Raw genomic sequence first — 23985 nt, 5'->3', positions numbered from 1 at the left:
GTCTCCCACTTTCTGACCTCAAATAACACTAACAGGGCCCTGATCTTGAGCCTAGACCATTGCCACATGTTGGGCTGAGCATTTTGCCTGGGTCCTACCAGTGCCTCCGCAGTGCTTGGCTTGCCTGGTGGCAGATGGGAGGTCAGCCTTCCGCAAGGGGTCAGTCCTAGTGTGGCTCCTCACAACGTGTATCACCTAAGCAGTGTTTTAAGCCTTTTTTTTTTTTTTTTAAAGCTAGGACCTATTGTAAGAAACATTTTATCTGGCAACCCAGTATAAGATACAAAAAATATATGTCAGACAAAACTTTAACAATACTTAATATCTGCCATATGCAGCTCACTTTTTTTTTTCTCTCCTGCCAATTCTGTCCTATTATACTGAATTCCCTGCCCATGAACCTGTGGTTTGCAAAACACGGATCTAGGGCAGGTGCCTCCCCCTGGACGTCCTGACCCAGGCTGCAATTTATCTATACTGTGAAGCAGGTAGGAGAGAAGGGTGGCCACAGCTTTCTAAGCGGTGCAAACATTTCAATTCTCTTTCTGCAAAGTTCAAGCCCTACTGTCATAGGGCTGGCAAAAATCCCAGGAGCAACTGGTGACCAGGCAGAAAGGCAGGGAGCAGAGCCGCAAGCTCAATAAACATCTGCCTTCTTAACGAATTTTCCTTGCGCGTCTGATTCGTGCCAGGCACTGTGCTGGGCCTCATTTCTTCTCCCGACCTCTTTTTCGGTGGAAGAACAAATTAGCCATCCCCACTCCCCAGAGAGGTAAAGAGCCTCCCACTGCCTGCCCTTAAATGACACCTCCAGAGCCCGGATCCTGATCCTGGACCATGGCCAGGCGCTGGGCTGAGCGCTTTGCCTGCACCTTCTCAGTACATCCTCCCAGCACACATAGCAGGATCCTAGCCTCCCGACTGCACAGGTGAGTAAACTGCACTCTCTTAGTACATCTTCCCAGCGCACCTAGCAGGATCCTAACCTCCCCACGGTACAAGGTGGGTAAACCGGGGCGGGGTCAGGTCCAAGTGCTCCAATGCCAGCTCAGACCCGCTACCACCTGGGCGATGCGGGTGCTGCTACAGGCCCATGCGTTCAGGGTCGGTCACGCTACTCCGCCCCCTCCCCGGTCCTAGGAGCCATCTGTGGGAGATGAAGGGGCGGGTTGCGCGGGTCCGTAAGGCAGTTCTCAAGGTGTCGGGTCTTAACTTTCCCGGTGCGTCGCCACCCACCCCGGGGATCCCGGAGCCGCTGCTCTCCAGGAATTGGGAATTTCTCGACGCACCCTGGCCGGGCTTCGCGGAGGGCGGGGTCGTGCGGCAAGGGGCCGTCGCGCAAGTGCAGCCCGCGCCTCTGCCGCAAACGGCAGGCCTCACCTGGGGCCAGAGGCTCCCGGAGAAGCGCGACGCCCCGCAGATCGGGAAGCGCCAGCGTCCCTGCCGCCTCCCACCGCCCCGAGGGAGACTGGCAGTCTCTGCCGTCCCGCCTGTCCGCGGCGGGTGGGCACTTCCCTCCACTCCCCGCGACACTTTGCAGACGCTCCCCGGCGCCGGGCATGGGCGCCGCCGCTGTCGGTCCCCTGGCCGGATTCCGCGCGCGGGTGGGTGAGCGCGGGGCTCTGGCCCCTCCGGCCCCGGGCAGCTGTGGGCGGGGGGTGGTGGCCGCCTCTGCACCCGGGACCTCGTGAATCTCCCGCTGAGACCCCCGGCCAACCTCGCTCCCCCTCCCACCCGGGGGACAAAGGGCGGGGGCGGGGGCGCATCCCCAAGCGTGACCTTCCCCAGCACTGCGCACGCGCCCCGCCCCCTCCACCACGGGGGAGGGGCCCTGCTCGCCCACACGAGTGCGGGGGAGGGTCGTGGGGAGGCGCAGCGCGTGGGATGGATCCCCGCCCCATGGCTGGAAGTTGGGGCACGGTCCCCTCCCTGCCGCGCCTCTCGCTTCTTTTGGCTCCGAGGTGACCCGTGATGAGGGGCCGCACCATCCAGGCCAGAAAGTCTCCGCTCGGGCGGCCCCGCGGGGAACCCACTCCTCCCCTCAGGAGCTCGAGGTCTGGGTGCCCAGCCCCCTAGTTCCCTAGAAACCCAGGACTGTGACACCCCAGGCGTTCCCCCTTATGCCACCCCTTCCCCACTTCCTCTGAGATGTGCCTCCATCTGCGGCTCTCCTTTCTGTCCAGTGCCCCTGAGGCGCTCAGCTGCCTGGGTCCACAGGAGGCCACGCCATGAATGACCCAAACAGCCGGAGGAGGACACGTGAGGAAGCTGGGACCCTGCCCCACCCTTGGAGCTCCCCTCCCTGTCCCCTACCACCCTGTCCCCTCCCTCACCGGGGCTGCTGTGGTTGGGGGCTGGTCCCAGGTGCCTTCCCTGGGGTGACCCCTGGCCTCTCCTCTCCAGTGAAGAAAGACGATGAGGCCTTCGAGATCTCCATCCCCTTCGATGAGACGCCCCACCTAGACCCACAGATCTTTTACAGTCTGAGCCCCTCTCGGGGAAACTTCGAGGGTGAGCTGGGGGCGGCGTGGAGGGACCCCAGCCGTCTGGGGTATAGGGCCCTGGAGGCCTTGGGTGTGACCAAGGCTCCCCCCCCTGTCCCTAGAGTCTCCGGAGGCCCCATCCCCGACAGTAGCCCTGATGAATGGTGTCAGGGCCCAGCTGCACATGGCCCTGGAGAGGAACTCCTGGTTACAGAAGCGCATTGAGGACCTGGAGGAGGAGAGGGACTTCTTGCGGTGTCAGCTAGACAAGTTTATATCCTCTGCCCGCATGGATGCAGGTCAGGTGCCTGAGGAGCTGGTCCCTCATGTCTGCTTTGGCCCTCCTCTGGGATTCATGACCCTTCCTCACCTACTCTTCTCCTTTGGCATCTTTTGTCCTTTCCCTGCTCCCCAGGCCATCTCCCAGACCCCAAAGATCAGCTTGCTTCCTTCCTGACTCCTGCCTTTGCTGATGGGCAGGACCCTGTGGCCATGTCAGGGCTTTCCTTTCCCAAATCTTTGGGAAGTCTAACTTCCCTGTTTTGGGGAGTCTAACTTCTCCCTTCTGCATGATGTTCAGCCCTTGCCTGGCTCTTTCCCAGGACTCCATATCCCCCTGTGAATCACCTGACAGCCTGGGCAAGGGCTCTGTTTTCTCAGCATCTGTGTTACTGGGGACCCCTTTGCTCTGGAACCACCTGTGGCCCAGGGTGCTGATGGGAACCAAACTAGGATGGTGGGGCCCAAGGGCCCTCTGGACTTTTTCAGTGAGGTCCCACTGAGTCCCCAGAAAACCCCTCCTCCACTGTGGGAGCCTGTGGTCAGAGAGTCTCGGAGGTGTCTGGTCCTGTCTTGGTCCTCTCAGTCCTTCCCCCCACCTCTTGCCCTAAAGTTAAGGAGTCAGAGGAGCATGAAACCATGCCCCACCTGTGATCTTTACCCCCAAATCCAACCAAGTGTACTGTGTCCAGTCATCTTGGTGGGAACTGCAGCATCTATACTGCATTTTCTGTTTGTCTTGGGGGCTCCAGTCGGGCCCAGTTGAAGCCCCTACCACCATGTGTGATGTGACACCATCCCCACCTTGGAGATAGTCTCTTGCCTCCTTCTGCCTCCTGTTCTGGAAGTTCATGTGTATGGGTCTCTCTCTCTCTCTCTCTCTACCTCTCTCCAGAGGATCACTGCCGGGTGAAGCCTGGGTCCAGGCGGGTTGAGGGGGATGGCAGGGGTGGGGCTGGGGGCGAGGCCTCAGACCCGGAGTCAGCGGCCTCCTCGCTCAGTGGAGTGTCTGAAGAAGGCAGTACGATGGAGAGGAAGAGGCAGAAGCAGAAGGGAGGTGCTGGCCGGAGGCGCTTTGGGAAGCCCAAGGCCCGGGAGAGGCAGCGGGGTGAGCAAGGCGCATGCAGGGTGTGGGAGCTCAGGGGTTCTGGGCTGGGGGCTTGCTGTGACCGTGGGGAGGCCCTTCCTGTTCCCCTGGCCTGGTTGTGTGTCCCAGCCTATCATGGGGTCTTACTTTGGATCTGAGCCTCAGCTGGGCTGCGGATCCTCCTCCCTGGGCCTGCCTTCTCCTATTTTCCACTTGTCCCACTGTCTCTATGTCTCCCAGCATCTCCTGTCCTCTTGATTTCTGCGGTGTTCCCTGGCTCTCCCTGTGTTGGGCTCCCTGTCTGTCCTTGCCCCATCCCTGTTCCTCACGTCACTCTCTCTGCCCTGCAGTGAAGGATGCAGACGGTGTCCTCTGCCGCTACAAGAAGATACTGGGCACCTTCCAGAAGCTGAAGAGCATGTCCCGGGCCTTTGAGCACCACCGCGTAGACCGCAACACGGTGGCGCTGACCACGCCCATCGCGGAGCTGCTCATCGTGGCCCCGGAGAAGCTGGCGGAGGTAGGCGAGTTCGACCCTTCCAAGGAGCGTCTGCTCGAGTACTCGCGCCGCTGCTTCCTGGCCCTGGACGACGAGACCCTCAAGAAGGTGCAGGCTCTCAAGAAGAGCAAGCTGCTGTTGCCCATCACCTACCGCTTCAAGCGGTGATCCCACCCTACTTGTCCCTCCGTGCCCCTCCTGGCACCGGGCGGGCGTGTGCATGAGTGGTGTGCTCCTCCCGAGAGCCTAGGGGCTGGCGGCGTATTTCCCACCCAGGTCACTGGCCCCCTCCTCTCCTCTCCCGTCCCTGGCACCTTCTCCTTCGTCTGCATTCCCCGGGGAGGGGCGTCTACTTAGCTGGGCTCACCGGAGCCGCCGCGCAGGGCTCTGCCTTTCCCCAGCACTGGCCCCCTCCTCTGCCCCGGCGGGCCCCTGCTTCCTGGGGTGACTGCGAGACTCTCCGCGGGGCCAGGCACTCACTGTACATAGCCCGTCCCCATCCCAGCCCCGAGGAGAGGCTGGCCGGCTCTGCCAGGAGCTCTCCACCCGCATTCCGGACGAATAATTATTCAGAGGATTTAAATTAAAGAGAGACAATAAAATTTGGAATAAACTCGGCCCGGCCTCTTCTTAGAGGGGGTGTCCGTTGCCGCGGAGATGGTGACGGGAGCTCCGGGGAGTTGTATGGGGCGGGCGGTTAGGCAGGGAACCGGAGCTTGGGGAGACAGGACGTAATTAGCACCCCCAGCGGCACGGCAGGGGCGGGAGAAGGAGCAGCAGCCGTGCCCCGGAGAGCTTGGAGGGGCCACCGCCCCCCCCCCCCCCCCCCCCCGGTGAGCTCCAACAGAGGCGCGACGGCGGCGGGCGGCGGGGGACGCGGGACAGGCCGCGGCGGTGGGGGCAGGGAACGACAGGTCTGGATGGAAGCTACCACGCCCGCCCGCCAGGAGGCGGTACTGTCAATTACCGGTCTTCCGGAAGTGCCCTCTACGTCGCCTACTGCGCCTGCGCTGCAGGAGGGGCGCGAGCGCGCTTACACAGTTGCTACAGCAACCAGGAGAAGGCCGCTGTGCTTAACGGACTAAAATTCAGTACCTTCCCCGGAGTAAGGGAAAGTCTCGCGCACGCGTGCTGGGGCCTCTGGAATCCGCTCACCTCCCAAACAGTGAGAAACCGCGCCTCAGACCAACCTCTACGCAAGCGCAGAAGCCCATCTCGCGCCCCTCCTCTGCCCCTCTGCGCAGGCGCACAAAGCCGCGCTGGCAACCTCCGCAGCGGCCGCGCGCACCCTTCACCCCGCCGGCTGCTTTTGTCTCGCGCAAGCTTTTTAGGCCCTCCGCGAAATCCGCCCTTCTTTTCCTCCACTCTTCCCACCCGGAGAGCCAAGTGCAGAGAGCCGGGACCTCGCCCTTTCTCTGTATCCCTTTTCCTGACCAACCTCATCTCTGTCCTCCCTCCCTTTTTCCGTTCCCGAAGCCGGAAGGAGCCGAAGCGCCGACGGAAAAAACCGAAGCTATCTGCCGTGAGGCCTTCCCGAAGCGGTGGCGGAAGGAGCCGAAGTTTACCGGCAGGGGAGGAGTAAGTGTACTATCCGGAAAGAGCCGAAGCTTGGCGTCGGGTTTAATCCTTCGGCTGGGTCCGAGAGCCCTCGCTGGAAACCTTCAGAAAGCGCAGGAGTCCGAGAGTGTTAGGATTGTCGGAAATAGCTGATTGCTTGGATAGAGCCGGCGGAGAGGAGCGGGCAGTATCTGCGGAAGCAGCCAAAGACTGGGACGGTTTGAATTGTCGGAAGAAGCCGAACCCCTCGGGGGGGGGGGTAGGCGCAGAGGAACGCGCGGACCTACGGAAACACCCGAACGTTGAAGAGCTAGTTTACGAAAAGTTACGATAGCTTGGGAAGCCGGTGAAGTCTTCGCTTCGGGTGTTTTCGGAGGCAGCCGAAGCCGCTGCTCCCGATTCCTTCTACTGCCCGGAAATAGCCGACGCTATTTGGAGCCCGGCTCTGGGGGGAGGGGCGCGTCGCGGGTGGGCGGGCGGGGAGAGGGGCGGAGCAGGGGCGGGGCGGGCGGCCCGGGCTTGATTAAGTAGGAGGCGGCGGAGCGCCGGCGGCGGCCGGAAGTAGCCGAAGCGAGCGGCGGAAGTAGCCGAAGGGGCCGGAGCGGGCGGGCGGCAAGGCGAGGCCAGAGCTGCACAGGGCCCTTACGCGGCCGTCTCAGCATGTCGGACTTCGACGAGTTCGAGCGGCAGCTCAACGAGAATAAGCAAGGTGAGGGCGCCGGGGGCGCAGGGCGGCGGGCGGGTCGGTTCCTGGCCTCTCTCCGTGTCCCCCGCCATTTTCCCCCGCTCTTCCCCCTCCTTTCAGGGCCGCGCGGCGCTCCCCCCCACTTCGCCGCGCGCCTCGCTCACGTGACCACCCGGCATGCAGCCGCGCGCGGGAGGGGAGGGGAGGGGAGGGGGCCGCGGGCGCGGGTCCCGGACGCATGCGCGGCGCGCTCCGCTTTGCGCCCCACGTGGTCCGCGGTGGAGGCGGCGCGGGCCCGCGGGCTCGCTGGGTGTTCCCTGGCGGACTAAGCACTCCCATATATTTAAAAAAATTTTTTTTAAAATCTGAAAATAGGTTTTATGTGTATTAGGTCCCGCAGTGCTTCCTTTCTTTCCCGCTGTCCCGGCACTTCCGCTTCCGGCCGGGCCCGCGGCCCGGGTCTCCACGCCCCTTTTGTCCCAAAATGGCCGTTGCGAGCTCCCCACGTGGGCGTGGGTCGGGGGGGACGCCGGCCCGGGGCAGTGAGCGTGTCGCGGTACCTTTTGCGGGAGAGGACACTCGTGCGTGTCCCGACCCGGGTTGGAGGTGGCGGGGGCACGTCATCCCACACAGCTGTCGGGGCGCGGGGCCGCGGGTTTTCCGACGGGCACAGGCGGTGGGCGCTGCCGCGCTCCGTCTGCCTCGACTGCTCGTGGGAGGGACGCCGGCGGGCGGGAGGGCCTGCCCCGGGTGGCGTCGGTCTCTGCGCCACGTGCAGCCGGGCGTCCTGGGCTCCCGTCCCGGCGGCCCTGCCGCTCTCACGGCTGTACAGCGGCTCGGTGCCTTGTCCCTGAGTCTGTGGGCGAGGGAGGGCGGTCGTAACTACGGTGGAGGTCAGACCTTGAGCGCTTGCCAAGTGCATCCTTGCGAGGCTCGAGAGATATTTTTCTTGCCGTAGAGGGGGAAACAGGTTTCTCAGGCCTTAGCTGTGACAAGGCCGGGCGGAGTTTACGTGGGGGTAGCGCGTAGAAGCTTGTGACGGGGTCTACGCTAAGGGCGGAGGAAGCGATCTACTGGCCACTGTGCAGTTATTCTCGGGGTGATGTCATCCTAGGACCTGGAGAGGACCACGGCGGGGAGAGTGCTCTCCTAGTGCCTTTCTGCCAGGTCCCCACACACCTGGGTTAGGTGGGACCCTTGTTCACAGGAAGGTTTGTTGGCTTCTGGGCGGTTTCATACCCGTACAGAGCAGAAGTCCACCTGAGTGTGGTTGGTGGCGGGGCTGCCAGGTGGACCTGCCTGAGCTCCTTAGGCAATCGCAGATGTGTGCCTCGGTTCTTCCTGGCGCTGGGAGGCCAGGCCCTCAGCCCTGCACGGCCCCTGGGTTGGTGGAGCTGTGCGCACAATGCAGCCACAGACTTCTGAACAACTGAAGCACCTTTTCTGTTTTCTTTGTCCGGGATATCTGTGTGTGGGGAGGCAGGAAGCTCCGTGCACGTCTGCCCTGCCTGTGGGTGGGTCTCTGGACCAGCCTGAGTGAGGCCTTCAGCCCTCTGAGAGCCCTTCAGACCCAGCGTCGGGCAGGTGTGTCCTCGGAGAATTAGTTTCCTTGTGTGGTTGCAGGCTCCCAGCAGGCATCACTGCTTCCTCTCCCCTGGTTCTTCTGCCCGCTTGTTTTGTTTGTTTCAGAGCCTCAGCTTGCTCATTTTATAAGCTTGCCGCCAGAGGCCCGCAGCCCCACAGCCTCCTGCCATGCTGGTGTGTTTCTTTGCTGCTCTTCTTTGCTTCAAGTGTCTGGTTTAGGTTTTATTTATTCGTGTTCAGAGAGATAACATTGTTACTAGTGGTTCTGGGTGGACTACAGCAGCTTTGCCTGTCCTGAGTTGAGTCTGCCCAGGTGATGATTAGCTGTACTTGCTAACATTAGGGAATTCACCTTCAGTCTTCACCGTCTTTTTGTTTTTGGTTATGAGCAAGTTATGTGAACTCTCTGTGCCTCCGTTTCCATATTTTTTGTTTGAACGAATAGTAGTGTTTTTTTCCAAACAGTTGTAAGAATTGGCAGTATAGGTGGGTTTTAGAAGTATTCTTGTGTTTGCTCATCTGTTTTTTTTTTTTTTTCCTGAGGTGCTTTTCCTTAGTTTTATGGGTTCTAGAGTTGATTTGTTTGTAGAAAGTTGACGTTTAAAGTTTCAGCATAAAGTAGCACGGATGAGGCTCAAGTCCACTTTAACACCCCGTCCTTGTTGCCTTTACCTGTATCCGTCCATAGAACGGGGCTAGTGGAGGAGGGTGAGGGGTGTCTTTGAGTTAAGGAATAAGGAAACCTGCTGTGACGTGGTGCTCATAGCTTGGCCTGCACATCCTTCCCAGGGTCTTTTGAGCGGAGTTTTCTATGGTTTATACGGGCTAGGCTTGTGCTCCGTTCTTTTAGTCGCCACCCCCAAGGCTGAAGGGGTTGAGTGAGCCTACTAGGGGGCTGGACCCTGTCCCTCTTGTGTTGGCTTTGAGGGAGTGTGGGCAGGATAGGGTGGTTTGGGAATCTGGCCTGCAAGGGGTAGGGGGCAGGGCATGCTCCTCCCCTACCTCTTGAGGCAGGGCCCAGCACCTCCCTTTCTAGGCCACATTCAGAAGGGAGCACCTCCCTACAAGAGGGCATCTTGCATTCTTTCTCTGGTTGGGAAGGGACCATCAGGTGTCCTAACTTCTTGGGGATACCAGATCCTGCCTTGCACCTGCCCCTGGGGCCTGATGGTGGGGCTGTGGGTGCCAGCTGGTTGAGGAGGTCTTTCCTGAGGGGTCGCCAGTTTCCTTCATTCAGGAAAACATCATTGGGTCTCTTGATTCCCCAGCCTCTAGCCCTGCCCCTCTCAGGGACGACCCTGGGGTCAGGCCCCTCAGCCCTCGAGGGGGACCAGGAGCCAGCCTCCTCTGTCTTCTCTGGCTCCCCAGCTCCTCCTGAGCATCCTCAGGTATCTTACACCCCGTGGGCATTTCCAGGCTCTGTCCCCTCAGGTAACCAGCTCCTGTCCCCTGGGACCCCCAGGGCTCCTGGACTGGCTTGTGGACCCAGGAAGCCTGCTATATTCCCTCCTCCACTGAATCCCTTCCCCTTGGGGGGTGGGTTCCCTGGGGCTCGGGGCATAGCCACCAGTGAGTGGGTGGGCTGGGCCATGTCCTCCCTCAGCTCATTCTCCTCCCCCTCCCCTGGCCCAGAACGGGACAAGGAGAACCGGCACCGCAAGCGTAGCCACAGCCGCTCGCGAAGCCGGGACCGCAAGCGCCGGAGCCGGAGCCGTGATCGGCGCAACCGGGACCAGCGGAGTGCCTCCAGGGACAGGCGGCGACGAAGGTACCAGGGCTTGGGGACCCCTGGCTGGGAATGGAGTGTCCTTGCACCCAGACACTGGTGTGCTTCGGCCTCTTGAGTTCTCTGTGTGTGTGTGTCTAGGTGTCTGTTACTTGTCTGTCTTGCATATGGGCTTTTTTTTTTTTTTTTTTTTTTTTTTTTTTATACTCTGTTTCTAGAGTCTTCAGTTTCTGGTGGGTTGGTGGGGGCATTGGGTTCTTTATCATGGAGGTGAGTCTGGATTCAGGGTGCTGACTCTTCTGTGTTGTGTTCACGAGGCCTGGCTCAGTCCCTGCCTCCTAGGACCCGTTTCTTTTTCCCATTATTATTCTGTGTTTTTCTGGGATTGTATTCTGGGGTCTATACTCTGCCTCCTGGGAAGAGGGGTTCTCAAAGTGGGGCAGCCTCTGTGAACCCAGCTGCCATCTGCTTTGCTAATGCTTCTTCCCTCCCTAGCCTCCCCTCTGTTTTCTTTCCCCTTAAGCGAGGAAGGGTAGGGTAGGTGGAAGTTCTGCCTTCTTACATTTCAGTTTCTCCAAGTAGAAAGTGATCTGTGTGGCCTTTCATCCCTTCCACAGTTCCTCTTTCCTGGGTTGGGGGTTTGGGGGGGATGGCAGGGCCAAGGGGGCCTGCCCCCAGCCCTGGGGCTCTGTGCCCTTGGGGAGGTGTGGCGTGTGGGGAAAACGAGGGTCCCCAGTCACCCTTCCCCATACCTTTCCCTCCCATCCCTCAGCAAACCTTTGACCAGAGGCGCTAAAGAGGAGCACGGTGGATTGATGTGAGCTGCTCTTCCTGCCCCTTCCACCCTGATGTCCACTCCCTCTGCCCCTGCCCTCGTGTACCCTGCCCTGTCCTTGTCCAGCCCTGGCCCAAGCACTGGGGAAGAGGTTCCACTTGCCTTGAAACCAGCACCCTTCCCGAGGCCTGGGTACAGCCCTGACCAGATCCTCTCCCTCCTGGAGAGCACTGCACTCCTAGTGGGTAGCTGAGGGGAGCCTGGGGTGCTCACAGGCCCACCTTTGGTCAGACTGAGGTCGTCCTGCCCGGCTCTCCCTTCCCCCTTCCCAGTCGTTCCCCCCGCCATGAGAAGAAGAAGAAGGTCCGTAAATATTGGGATGTCCCCCCGCCTGGCTTCGAGCACATCACCCCCATGCAGTACAAGGCCATGCAAGGTAGGTTTCAGCTGTCGCCTCCTTGGTGGAGAACATGCTAGGTGGTTGAGGGAGCAGATCCTGAGCTGGGGGGCAGGGGGGATAAGGTTTGTGTCCCGGGCTTTCTGGATTTTGCCTTTTTGACCACTGCAGAAGAGGTGCTGTGAGGTTCCCATGGGGAGCTGAGCCTGTGTGGGCTGGTCCACAGGGAGCTGCCTCCTCCCCTATCCAGGCTCTCCCACCAGTGTGCTGGGGGTGGGATGTGTGTGTAGAGGATTGCCAGGTTGCCATCTAATCCTGCTCTTCCTTCTCCAAGCGGCGGGTCAGATTCCAGCCACCGCCCTCCTTCCCACCATGACCCCTGATGGCCTGGCTGTGACCCCGACGCCGGTGCCCGTGGTCGGGAGCCAGATGACCAGACAGGCCCGGCGCCTCTACGTGGGGAACATCCCCTTTGGCATCACTGAGGTACTGCCTACCCCCTGCCTTTTCCCTGCCCTCTCCCCAGTTCCCTCCCATTCCTCCCCTCTCCCCCTCCCCTCCCCCAACCTGCACGGGTCAGACTCTGCCTCCTGCAAGGCCCCCCGGCCCCCTCCCCGACGGACCGATGGAGTTGAGCCAGCCAGGGGCCGGGCTGGGGGTGGCCCTCTCCCTCCCTCCTCTTCCCCTCTCCCGTCTCCCCTTTCCCAACCTCCTCCAGCAACCCAGGGATCAAGGCACACACAACGAACCTACGAAAATCCATGAGTCCAGTCCGTATCGAGAGAGACAGAGAGGGAGACTCGCACGCGCGCGCGCACGCACACTGACACACGCACACACGCACACACGCACAGACGCACGCTCCCCTCAGTTGTCTCTGACACACCTCTGGTTCTCTGCCGCCTGTTCCCATCCTCTCCCCACGTCCCTCCCGTGGTCGCTGCTCTTTTGTTTTGATGGCCCTGACCTCCCCAACCTTCCCCACCACTCCTCTCCCCTCCCTCCCCCCCACCCCTTCCCGTGGCACCCCGAGAATCCCGAGATCAAAGAGTTGTTTCCATTTCTCTTTAAAGTGAAATATTGTGGGGCTGAGATCCCTCGTAGCAACAAAAAGTTTGCTACCGTCGTCGAAGGCAAGTAAGGTCCATTCTGACTTTCTCAACCTGCACTTTGCTACGTTTGATAAAGCAGCCCCCGGACTCCAGGGCCAGATCCCGCCACATCACTCTTTTCTCCCCCTCCCACCCTTCCTCCCTCCCTCCGCCCTCTGCCCTCCTTGTCCCTTGGCTCCTCTTCCTCTCCCAACTCCTTTTCTTCTCTGGACTTGTCTTCCTCTCTGATTCTTCTCCCTTGTCTTTCCTGCTCTCCTGCTGTGCCTTCTTCCTGTCCTCACGGGATGTGCTCTCTCTCTCTCTCTCTCTCTCTCTCTCACCTTCCACCTCCCTGTTTTCTATTTTATGCTTTTTCTTCTTTTCCTGTCATTGCCATTTCTATGCGTTTTTCTTGAATGACGTGTCTCTGGTTGGGGCCCCTGCGGTCCTCCCCACACTCCTGGCCCCTGGCTGTCTTTTGCTGCTGCCTCCTACTCCTCCTTGCTTTCTCTAATCTTCTCCTGTCTCTGTCCCTGCTGATCTCTCTGCCCCCACCCCTGTTCCACTGCTCCCTCCCTTTCTCCTTCCACCCTCCCTTTCCCTTTCCCTCCCCTCCCCCCCAAACCCCTCTGTGTCTCCCTCTCTCACCCTCCCCTCCTCTCTCCACCTCCCTCCCCCCGCCCCCCCCTGTCTCCTATTCCCTCTGCAGGAGGCCATGATGGATTTCTTCAACGCCCAGATGCGCCTTGGGGGTCTGACCCAGGCTCCTGGCAACCCCGTCTTGGCTGTGCAGATTAACCAGGACAAGAACTTTGCTTTCTTGGAGGTGAGCGGGTTGCATTGTGGGGTCAGAAGGTGTGTGTTCTTTCTCTGCAGCAGCCTTGATCTGCCCAGGGCCCTTCTGCAGGCCGTGGTACACCCGGCACCCTGATCCTCATCACTGTACCACCACCTTCTCTTTCAGTTCCGCTCAGTGGATGAGACCACCCAGGCCATGGCCTTTGATGGCATCATCTTCCAGGGCCAGTCGCTGAAGATCCGTAGGCCTCATGACTACCAACCCCTGCCTGGCATGTCGGAGAACCCCTCTGTCTACGTCCCTGGTGAGTGGGGGCCTTGTCCCACGCTTCCCTCTCCAGCCCCGCTGGAGCCACTTGGGAGATGGCATGAATGCTTCTCATCCATCTCCCCAAACCTTAGGAGAATGCACAGTGGCTGTGGGAGGTGTTGAGGGAGGTGAAGGGTTTGCTGCCTGGCTGTCATTCCTGCTCTGGCTCTGGGACTTTGTGAGCATAAGCGTGTGAGCTCATAGTGTGAACACAAGCAGTTTCTCAGTGTGGGGTCGGCTGCTGGACGTTCCCTTGTCTGGCCTCTGTTTCTCCTGACTTCTGTGCTTTGGGCTATTCCCCACAGCCACGTTTAGTAGTAGTCTGGGTCAGTGGAGATCATAGCAGACTGGAATCGGTGATCTTTTCCTGAAAAGGGTCAGATAGTAAATATCTTTGGTTTTGTGGGCCATACCGACTGGGTCACCTGGGTCACAATTGTTCTGTTGTGACGTGGCAACCTGTATGCCGCCTCGTGATAGCTGAATGAGTGGGTGTGGCCCTGGTATATTACCCACACGTTGTGCAATAGCTTCTAAAAAACCTTGCAGGCTATACAAAAAGACAGCCGGCTTAACTCGACTTACAGGCTGGTTGCCGTCCCCTGTGGTGAGATGGGTGAAAGTGAGGATTTGTGCCTCTGGGAGGCCCTGTTGGAGTGCAGGGAGCAAAGTGGGCTTGGAGAAGCCAGTGCTGTGGTGGAACTGGGGGGCCTGGATCTTAGGTCCCTGGTGTTCTCCCAGTAAAGGTGGTAGGCATGGATGGTCTGGGCCAGGGGGTGGGGGGGAGGAGCAGAAGGTGGGTTTCTGCTGGCTGAGGCTTCGCCCTGAAGGACACCTTTTAGAAATCGAGTCCACTGCTGACAAAGCGGGGGACATGGAGTCCCAGAGAGGGTGACACCTCAGGACTGGGTGCTGGTTCCCTGCCTTGTTTCCAGTGTTTTCCACCGTAATAAATTTGGTAAGTTTGGTGGATCTAATGTTTCCGGTAACTGAGGCGTATTTTTCGATGTTGACATGTACTAAGTGTTTGATCAGATGATTTCTGTGTGGGTGCACGTCTGTGAGAGCATTTCTAGATGAAGTTATAGGCCGTTGCTTTGTATTAAAGTGAACCTCTTTTTAAGAGTTTACTTTAGAGAAAGCGTGCACATGTGCGCAGGTGGGGTTGGATGTGGGGCGAAATCTGGAGCAGACTCCACACTGAGGGCAGAGCCTGACTGTGGGCTCGGTCCCACAACTGCAAGATCATGACACCTGAGCCAGAATCAAGAGTTGGTACCTAACTGATGGGAGTCAGCCAGGCGCCCCTGTGCAAAATAAATTTAGTGTTTTAAGGTTTATTTTTTTAAGGGTTTTATTCATTTATTCATGAGAGAGGGAGAGTGGTAGAGACAGGCAGAGGGAGAAGCAACCTCCCTGAGACTCACTCCCAGGACCCTGGGATCACGACTTGAGCTGAAGGTGGATGCTCAATCACTGAGCCACCCAGGTGTTCTTTTTTTTTTTTTCTTTTTATAAAGATTTTATTTATTTATTCATAGAGACACAGTGAGAGGGGCAGAGGCACAGGGAGAGGGAGAAGCAGGCTCCATGCAGGGAGCCTGATGTGGGACTCGATCCAGGGTCCCCAGGATCACACCCCAGGCTGCAGGCAGCGCTAAACCTCTGCGCCACCAAGGGCTGCCCCCACCCAGGTGTTAAGATGTTTTTTTTTTTTTTTTAAAGATTTATTTATTTATTTTTATTTGTGATAGAGAAAGAGGCAGAGACACAGGAGGAGGGAAAAGCAGGCTCCATGCCGGGAGCCTGACATGGGACTCGATCCCGGGACTCCAGGATTGTGCCCTGGGCCAAAGGCAGGCGCCAAACTGCTGAGCCACCCAGGGATCCCTTCTTAAGATGTTTTTAATTATATAAGGAGCCTGCTTACTTGTCGAAGCTTACTATGTCAGGCACTTTGCCGAGTGGGGTCCATGGATCAGGTTAGTTTTTGTGACAGCTGTGTAGTACAAAGTCTGCAACTGACAGCTAGGGGTCAAATGTAGCTTACCAGTAAGCCTGTTTTCCTAAAGTGGGCTCTGCGTCCGGTGTGTACTCATGTACTCACTGTACTCCATGTACTTCAGCAAAAGGCATGTGCTCCACCTTCTGAGCCAGCCAGGTGCCCCTTGCCCATTTTTTTAAATAAAGATTAACTGGCACAGAGCCGAGTCCACTCGTTGTCTAGCGTCTGTATGACTTTTCTGCAGCAGCGGTCAGTTTGGATGAGAGACCCCGTGGCCCACAAACTGAAAATGTTTGCCACCCAGCTCTTTGGTGAGAGGCTTGCCAGCCACTGTTGTGTGTACCGCGATCCTGTTTCAGACCGGAGGAGAGCAAGGCAAGGCATGATAATGGTCTCTAGAGTTGGTGCTGTGCGGTCTTCCATAGCACCTTCTGACACAGGCCCTTTACCGTGTGGGAACAGAGACCTCGCGGGTCAGGGATAGCTTGTATTGGATCGTCTTCCCAGATTCATGGGCCCCTTTCTAGACGTAACTATTGGCGTGACTAAGCAGCTGAAGCGTGGGTCATCATCCATCTCTGTTCTTTGGGATTTGCTCACCCAGAGGGACCTGAGGGTCTGCAGTACTAGTGCCTGGGCAGGTGGCAGGAAGTGTGATTGTGCTTGTAGATTGAGCATCTTCTAGTTACCTTTTCATAGCGAAGTTCATATTTCAGTCTTCATTTTTTGGTTTAAAAAAAAAAACAATTTTATTATACAAGGAGGCTAAAGAGGAAAGCATGTGTGATAAAATTTAGCAGATGTTCTTGGCTGGAAGAGAAACAGTTCAGGAACCTGGAAGGCAACTTTCTGACCTTGATGGAAATGTGTTGATTAAACATGCATCACTTGGGGTTGTGAAATCTTGAGTTCATCTGCCCCTGAAGTCAGGCCTTGCTGTTGAGTGCTGGTGACAGGATCCTGGTGGTTCTTTGAAGACAAGAGGGAGACTGAGGTGGGGGGTGGGCCAGAGCTGTCTTTGGAAGCAGGGGAGCCCAGTAGTTATTCAGTGTGAGTTCAGCTCAGCTGTGAGCACCCGCCCACTGCCATGCCAGGCTCCCTTCCCCGTGCAGGGCCGAGTCCTAATCCCCCCCCCCCCGCCCCCTCATCAGGCTCCTGCCACTGGGGCCTCACCCCCATGTACCCACTCCCTTATACCCACTCCCTTGGCAGAGTCCTATTCTGCCTGGTCTGGTGGTGAGTGCATGGTAGGAGAAAGTGGTATTCTAGGCACAGGGAAAGATTGCTCAGCCTTTGGGGGTCTAGTGTGGCCTTCAGAGAGGAGGTGTGTGCCAGGTGGACCCTCTGAAGGAGTGGATGTGTGGTCAGGGAGGAGGAGCCTGTCCATCCTTTTTTTTTTTTTCTTAAGATTTTATTTATTTATTCATGAGACATAGATAGAGGCAGACACACAGGCAGAGGAAGCAGGCTCCATGCAGGGAGCCCAATGTGGGACCCGATCCCAGTTCTCCAGGATCAGGCCCCGGGTTGAAGGTGGCACGAAACCACTGAGCCACCCGGGCTGCCCTGCCCATCCTATTGGGAGCGGATGTTGCCAGGGGCTTGATTTTGGGCACTGGGATTGATTGGTATCCCCATTTTCTGGCTGTGTGACTCTGTACGATAATAGTCCCCTGCTTCAGAACCGTCGTTCACTCAGGGTCTGCAGTCATTTATAGCTCTGGTCTCAGGCCCTATTTCAGGTGTACGCCCCATGTGGGTCATCCTCATCCTCCTGTGTCATAGATGCGAACACATAGAGCCTCACTTGGTGCTGTACCCCAGATTTGAACCCAGGGAGTCTGACCCTGGTGCCCTAAGCTCTGCATGCTTCCCTGGAGTGGATGGCACAGCAGATAGCAGCCAAGGCCAGCTGGCTGAGGGTCATCTGGCTCTGCCACTACTCCCTACTGGGGTGATGGAATCTCTGCTTTGCCTAGTCAGCCATCGTTCAGAGCTTTGGTACCTGTGTAAAGTCCCTAGCTTGCCGAGAGCTGCCTGTGGGAGGCACAGGTGTTATGGGCTTGGGGACCCCTCTTTCTGTGTGTGTGACTCCAAGATAGAACCAACTTTCTCTGCCTCAGTTTATCCTGTCTGGATAGGGCTTTGGAGAGCACGGATAGTAGACTTCATGAATTTACCTGTGGTGTCTGGCCTGTGGCCTCTGCGTAGCCTACCTTGGACACGCTGGATCTTCATGGTCTGCCCACCCCCCCACAGGCCCCACTCTGATGGTGCTTAGCTCTGGTTGAAGTGGCTGGGGTGGTGTCAGGAGAAAATGCACTCTTTTTTGTGTCCAGTCACTCAGTGTCTGATGCTTTCTGCCATCTTTCATTTCACCTGTCCGACCCTAGCTAGGTCAGGAAGAAGTGTGGAGGGGCTGCTTGGTGTGGACTGCTGAGGTGGGCCGGGCCATGCTGCTTTTGGTAGTGGGCTCTGGCCTTTGGAAAGTCAGGAACTGGTCGGGCCTGACCAGTGGTGTTTCTCTTCCAATGAGCCCTGATAGTGATCTGGGGCTCTGGGTAGCTCACACCTCACAGGAGGCCCCTGGGAATTAAACGACATGCTTTTGAAGCCAGTGGACAACAGGCTGAGCCACCTGGCAGGCACTTGTGTCTGAATCCAAAATTGAGTGGATATGGCAAGATTGGGGTGGATGCAGAGTAGTCATTAAACCATTCAGCCGACAAACATGAGCCCACTGTGATGTCCCTGAGGTCAGCAAGCTGAGTCGACTGGGCATGTCCCTGCCTTCGCAGACCCAGAGCAGCAGGCCAAAGAGGGAGTTGCTGGGTTTTTGTGGTTGCAAAAAGCTCGGGACCACAGAGAGAAGGACCAAGGGTCTCAACGGGAGACCTGATGTAAACGTCTGGGTGGTAGGAATGGCATTGGGGTTGTGATCTGAAAGACGGAGGGGGTGTAGGTGTGTCATCCTGATGTCTTACCAGTAAGGGCGAGTGCTGCCAGGACTTGTGGTTGGCAGGTTTGAGGTGTGGCCCCTTAGTGGGGACCCTCGCTGTGGTGCCACCCTGGTGTCGTGGCACATCCGAAGAAGAGCTGCTAGTGTGAGTCTTAGGGTCTGGATAGGTTTGGGAGACCGTGGTTTTGTCAGCGTTGCTGGGCCACCTTGGCTGATATAATGGGCCAGGCCCTGTGCACACACCCCGGGGTCTTGGTTAAAGACCCTGTGCTGGAAACCAAAGCCTATGTACTCCCCTTCCCCCCAGGAGTTGTGTCCACCGTGGTCCCGGACTCTGCCCACAAGCTGTTCATCGGGGGCTTACCCAATTACCTGAACGACGACCAGGTAGATCCCTCGCCTCCTTCTGGCTTCTCCCCTCCCACTCTTTACCTCAACCAGCCCTGACGGAGTTGCGGCCCTGCCGCAGGTCAAAGAGCTGCTGACGTCGTTTGGGCCTCTCAAGGCCTTCAACCTGGTCAAGGACAGCGCCACAGGGCTCTCCAAGGGCTACGCCTTCTGTGAGTACGTGGACATCAACGTTACGGATCAGGTGAGCCCGGGCCCCTGCCCTGCTGTGTCCACTCCCAAGTCGCCCTCCTGGGGATGGGTGGGAGGAGGCCAGCTTAGGTAGGGTCCTGTGTGGGGGACTGGGCCCCTTCCCCTTGGTTCCGGCTCCTGCCAGGTGCTCACTCTTTGGCCTTTCCTCTCACCACCAGTGCCCAGCTCTGGGGTATTGGGGCTTGGTGGGAGGCGTCAAGTCCTGCACCTGACCCGCACCTTTCTGCTGCACCCCCCCCCCCTTGTCCTCCGCACACAGGCTATTGCGGGGCTGAATGGGATGCAGCTGGGAGATAAGAAATTGCTCGTGCAGAGGGCAAGTGTGGGAGCCAAGAATGCCACGCTGGTGAGCCCCCCGGCACGTCATCTTCCATTGGCTAGAGGGATACTGGGGAGGGGCGGGGCGGGGTGGCCTGGGGGATGCTGGGAGCAGATCCTCAGAAGCTTCGGCTCCAGCCCTGGCTTTCCTGGGCCTTCAGGGGCGGACGTGATTCTCTGGGTAGGCCTCTGGGGGTTCGGTGTGGCCCTGGCCGTGACAGCCCTGCCCTCCCCCCTTCTCCCCACAGAGCACCATCAACCAGACCCCCGTGACCCTGCAAGTGCCGGGCCTCATGAGCTCCCAGGTACAGATGGGCGGCCACCCAACGGAGGTCCTGTGCCTCATGAACATGGTGCTGCCCGAGGAGCTGCTAGACGATGAGGAGTATGAGGAGATTGTGGAGGATGTGCGAGATGAGTGCAGCAAGTATGGGCTTGTCAAGTCCATTGAGATCCCCCGGCCTGTGGATGGCGTCGAGGTGCCCGGCTGTGGAAAGGTGTGCATGTGTGCATGGGTACACACCAGTGCTATGACTCACATGGGTATAGGGTCCCCCAGGAGTGTGGTCTTGCAGCTGTGCTTCACAGCTTGGCTTTGTCATGTGATCTTACATATGTGGTTCGGTCTTGTCTGTAAGTGGGGAGAAAAGTGCTAAAAACAGAACAGCAGCAAACCCACTCGAGTCTTCTGGGTGCCAGGTACTCCCTGAGCTTAACCTTTGCAACATGAACTCTCATGGCAGCTCTCTTAGCCCTTGCTCAGAGGATGCAGGCCACATGGTCTGATTCCACAGCCCACTGGGTCCTGTCACTTCTGGCACTGTGCTAGGTGTCAGCACCTTGAACCCTTCTTGAGAGGCAGGGAAGAGTGGGTGACTTAGCTTTCCCTAGCCGCTCACCTAGTGATTCAGGCCTTCAAGCAGAACAAGTCCTGGGGCCAGCCTTGTCAAAGACAACATGTGTGATAGTAGCTGGAAAGGGAGTAGAATTGCTCTGCTCTGGATGCTGTTCTTAGACAGGAATAGACACCTCTTAGTCAAGGTTAAGAGTTGATATTAACCAGGCCCAAGTGATAATAGGTTATCCCAGGTAGTAGGGTCCTGAGCAGGGAACCCAATGAACATAGATCTCCTGGGTTATGAGCCTGGTGTGTTTGGGGATGGTGACAAGGCTGGCATAGTCTAAGCAGAGAGCAGTGGGAGATGAGTTCTGAGGTTGGGAGCTGGGGCCTAGTGTGGCAGATCTTGTAGGCCTGTGTGGGTCCTGGAAGAATGTTGGGTGTTCTTGAAGTGAGAAGGAAGCCTTTGAAAGTTCAGGAATGTGGTCTGTTGCCTTGCACATAGAGTTCCTCATAATCAAGTAGGCGTGGACAGGAATTACAGGGAGGTCCAGGTCTTACTCCAGTCCTGCAGAGCTGGGTTCTGCAGGCAGGGAATTCAGAGGGGGGTAGAGGTGGTGGTGGTATGACCTGGAACTTTGGGAACTAACAGCTTATGGTCACTTGGTCGGAAGATGGTGACTTGATGGAAAGTAGCAGCAGGAGGATGGAGAGAAGTCAGTCCATGGATTTGAAAGACACGTTACCTGTAAACACCCAGATCCTGGTGGTTGATTTGGGAGGGGGAAGAGGAGTCAAGATGCTCAGATTCCTGGGCTTTGGCAGCTAGGTGGAGATGGCAGGTGAGAAGCAAGGGAGATGAGCAGGTTTGGGGGTGGGGGGTGGGGGTCAGTGTTGGGGAAGAGTGGGCTGTCAGTCTGAGGTCCTGAGACACCTCATTAGAGATGTGTGAAGCAGTGAGGACGGAGCTGCATTCCAGGCATGAGGGAAACATTTCTGATAGAAACAGATGTCATCAACACACTGATCCTCATTTTGGTGTCAGCTGGATAGGATTGCCCAGGGAGCGGTGGAAAGAGAGCCAGGTACCAAGGGACAGGGTTGGGGGGGGGGTGATGAAGGGATGAGCAGCATTTCCTCTCTCTCCTCCCGTGCTCTGCTTCCCAGTCCTCACTGGTGTGGTGTATGTGGTGTGATGGAAGCACCCGCTCCCCTCATGCCTCATGGGCGCTGGGATGGATCCTGGCTCCTGAGGGGCTGAGTCAGTATTTGTGGGAAGGATGAATGGGAAGACCGGCCTGGTGTCGGAGATCCTCCTGTTTTGTTTGTAAACTTTGTCTTTCTTTTCAAACATACATAAAAGTAGAAGTACCACACTGACCTACTATGGTAGGTCACTTTAGTTCCATTGTGGCACATAGAGTAGTATCGTCGTGTCCCATCATCCAGCTTCACTTGTCATTCTTAATTTCCCAACTTCATTTTTCCTGAAATAATTCAACGCATATCTCCTATATTTTATCTCCAATAATCAAGTGTATTGCTTTAGTATCTGAGCTACTAGGATTTGGGGCCTGGTAAGTCTTGCTCTTTGAATTCCGTGCTGTGCACTGTTCGATGTGTGGCCCCATTGCCAGTCTCCACCCTGTAGATGGGGGCTCCTACATGGTAGCACTACACTCCTCCTTTGTGACAGCCTAAAACCTCTCCAGATATTGCAAAATGTTGCTTGGGGACACATTTGTGCTGGTTGAGAACTGCTCTAAACTTTTAACAGAAAACTTTATTTTATTATTTATTTATGATAAGCACACAGTGAGAGAGAGAGAGAGGCAGAGACATAGGTAGAGGGAGAAGCAGGCTCCATGCACTGGGAGCCTGATGTGGGATTCGATCCCGGGTCTCCAGGATCGCGCCCTGGGCCAAAGGCAGGCGCCAAACCGCTGCGCCACCCAGGGATCCCTTTTAACAGAAAACTTCTAAATAATTATAATGAAAGTACAATATCATTGTTACAATAAGAAAATTATTCTTAGGATTTACTTAAATTTGTATTATAATTTCCTTGAGCGTCTCAAATGTCTTTTTATACTTGATCCATTTAAATATCCAAACAAGGATTCATGCAATCTTATTTAGAACTTTCTTAAAACTTAGCAGTTCTATGTAATGCCCCCCCCCCTTTTTTTTTTTGGTGAGTCATTTTGTTGAAGCAACAGGGCATTTGTCTTACAGAATTGTCATGTTGTGAATTAGGTTGGTATCTTCCCCCTCACCCACTCCCTGTAAACCGGTTTTTTTTTTTTTTTTTTTTTTTAACTGGTGTTTTTTTGTGTTTTTGGTTTTAAGATTTTATTTATTCATTCATGAGAGACAGGCAGAGACATAGGCAGAGGGAGAAGTAGGCTCCATGCAGGAAGTCCGATGTGGGACTTGGTCCCTGGACTCCAGGATCACACCCTGAGCCAAAGACAGACGCTCAACCACTGGGCCACCCAGGCATCCCCTAAACTGGTGGTGTAAACAAGATGAGATACTTGACCGGATCAGTGTTTTTATTTTTTTTGTTGTTGTTGTTGTTTCTTGCTTTGAGTCAACTTGGGTTTGAATCCTAATTTCTGAGCTTTCTTTGTCTGTCTCTGGGGAGAACCTGGCCCTTGGGGAAGCTTTGGGGAGGGAGGAGCACCGGCAGGGCGGGTGGAGCTCGTTGCCGTGGGTGTGGCTCTGGGCTCCAGTCACGCTCTGATGCCTCCCCTGAGCTCTGCTCTGTGCGCTCTGTTCTTTGATCCTGGGATTCGAGAGTACATTTGGGTAAATGCTCGCAGATCTGCAGGAAGGCCCGCTGCCTCCCTCTGTCTGTCTTGCAGAGTTGTGGGTTCTGTGCAGGCTAGCTGGTTGCTGGGGCTGAGGCCACCTTGCTTTTACCACTTGCCTCTTACTCCCGCAGATCTTCGTGGAGTTCACCTCTGTGTTTGACTGCCAGAAAGCCATGCAGGGCCTGACCGGTCGCAAGTTCGCCAACAGAGTGGTTGTCACAAAATACTGTGACCCCGACTCTTACCACCGCCGGGACTTCTGGTAGAGGTGGAGGGGGAGGGTGGGGGAAGGGCTGGCTGGGGGTGTCTCCCCCTCCACCCCCCCTTTTCCCCCTCTGAAGAAGATGGGCAGAGGAGTGACAGCCGAACGACAGCCGACAGCCGGCAGCAACTGGAATGGCAGCGATCGGGGCGGGGAGGGCAATGGGGAAGTGTGCGCACAGGCCCACACACATGCACCCACAGACACAGAGGGAAGGGGGGCGGGGAGGGGGTGCACAGCAGGGCGGGTAGGACCCCCATGGCCCCTCCCCAGAACAGCCTCTCCTCCCTCTCCTACCCGCCCCCGTCCCCACTGTAGAAACATAAGTGTGTTTATATTTTATGGCCAAACTATTTTGAATTCTGTTGTCCACACTCCCCCGTGCCCTGCCTTATCCCTCCAGGACCACAGCTCCCGTCCTCCTGGCCTCCGGTCCTACCCCCGTGCGCCCCCCCCCCCCTCCTGTGCCCTCCCTGGTTTCTTACGTAGTTGACTCTCCTCTCTAGTCTCCCTGACCTGCGGCCCCCGTTTCCTCTCTGTGGCAGTTTCATATTTGCTAAGACGAATTTGCTCATTAAACATTTTGTTGTATTTTACTTTATGGGCCTGCTCGGTGTCCAGTGTGTATGAGTCCCCCAGTCTCTGACCTCTCCCCTCGCGCCCTTGGCGCGCCCTCGGGGCACACCCTGCCAGCGTGGCCGCTTGCTCCGGCCGAAGGGGGGGGGCGTGGCGGCAGGCTAGTTCGCGCGGTGGAGAGGCGGTGTTGGCGACGCCAGTTCCCCAAAGCGCCGCAAGGTGCAGAGGGCGGCGTGGCCGCGTGAGCTGGCGACTACACAGTCCCTTCCCCGCCTCCTTCGGCCGCGCTGGCCGGCCCTCATCCTTCTAATAAGGCCTGCTCTCCGAGGTTGACCCCTGG

The 23985-nt window shown here is 57.2% G+C and overlaps 2 protein-coding genes across 10 annotated transcripts; both read left to right on the top strand.

The window, feature by feature from the left end:
• The first annotated feature begins 17 nt into the window (after positions 1 to 17).
• On the top strand, positions 18 to 4965 carry CCDC106 (coiled-coil domain containing 106). 8 transcript variants are annotated; one of them, XM_072818667.1, is made up of 6 exons: positions 18 to 929; positions 2184 to 2259; positions 2404 to 2511; positions 2606 to 2782; positions 3658 to 3870; positions 4200 to 4965. In XM_072818667.1, exons 2-6 carry the CDS (start codon positions 2229 to 2231, stop codon positions 4514 to 4516), a joined length of 846 nt encoding a protein of 281 aa, XP_072674768.1. In that variant the 5' UTR covers positions 18 to 929; positions 2184 to 2228; the 3' UTR covers positions 4517 to 4965. The 8 variants fall into 8 exon arrangements, with proteins under 8 accessions (XP_072674768.1, XP_072674773.1, XP_072674770.1 ...); XM_072818668.1 differs by lacking the exon at positions 18 to 929 and adding an exon at positions 1350 to 1608; XM_072818665.1 differs by lacking the exon at positions 18 to 929 and adding an exon at positions 1351 to 1604.
• An 870-nt stretch (positions 4966 to 5835) lies between these two features.
• Positions 5836 to 23665, top strand: U2AF2 (U2 small nuclear RNA auxiliary factor 2). Of its 2 annotated transcripts, none has more exons than XM_072818663.1 (12): positions 5836 to 6614; positions 9807 to 9942; positions 10673 to 10717; positions 11008 to 11111; positions 11407 to 11558; positions 12873 to 12989; positions 13128 to 13266; positions 18543 to 18622; positions 18705 to 18827; positions 19095 to 19181; positions 19402 to 19650; positions 22939 to 23665. In XM_072818663.1, exons 1-12 carry the CDS (start codon positions 6566 to 6568, stop codon positions 23071 to 23073), a joined length of 1416 nt encoding a protein of 471 aa, XP_072674764.1. In that variant the 5' UTR covers positions 5836 to 6565; the 3' UTR covers positions 23074 to 23665. The 2 variants fall into 2 exon arrangements, with proteins under 2 accessions (XP_072674764.1, XP_072674763.1); XM_072818662.1 differs by having other exon boundaries at positions 19095 to 19193.
• Positions 23666 to 23985: the final 320 nt, after the last annotated feature.

The sequence above is a fragment of the Canis lupus genome (assembly GCF_048164855.1).
Source record: "Canis lupus baileyi chromosome 1 unlocalized genomic scaffold, mCanLup2.hap1 SUPER_1_unloc_2, whole genome shotgun sequence".
Lineage (NCBI taxonomy): Eukaryota > Metazoa > Chordata > Mammalia > Carnivora > Canidae > Canis > Canis lupus.
The sequence above is the reverse complement of the archived record's forward strand: the minus strand, read 5'-3'. Positions and strand labels throughout refer to the sequence as shown.

What these genes read in the sequence shown, in the direction of transcription:
- U2AF2 (XM_072818662.1), top strand. Translation starts at nt 6,566, where the DNA reads ATGTCGGACTTCGACGAGTTCGAGCGGCAGCTCAACGAGAATAAGCAA. An exon ending in AGGGACAGGCGGCGACGAAG is followed by an intron (nt 9,943 to 10,672) that starts GTACCAGGGCTT and finishes CCCATCCCTCAG; the next exon opens with CAAACCTTTGACCAGAGGCG. An exon ending in CCCCTCTGTCTACGTCCCTG is followed by an intron (nt 13,267 to 18,542) that starts GTGAGTGGGGGC and finishes CCTTCCCCCCAG; the next exon opens with GAGTTGTGTCCACCGTGGTC.
- CCDC106 (XM_072818667.1), top strand. Translation starts at nt 2,229, where the DNA reads ATGAATGACCCAAACAGCCGGAGGAGGACAC. An exon ending in CTCTCGGGGAAACTTCGAGG is followed by an intron (nt 2,512 to 2,605) that starts GTGAGCTGGGGG and finishes CCCTGTCCCTAG; the next exon opens with AGTCTCCGGAGGCCCCATCC. An exon ending in CTCTGCCCGCATGGATGCAG is followed by an intron (nt 2,783 to 3,657) that starts GTCAGGTGCCTG and finishes ACCTCTCTCCAG; the next exon opens with AGGATCACTGCCGGGTGAAG.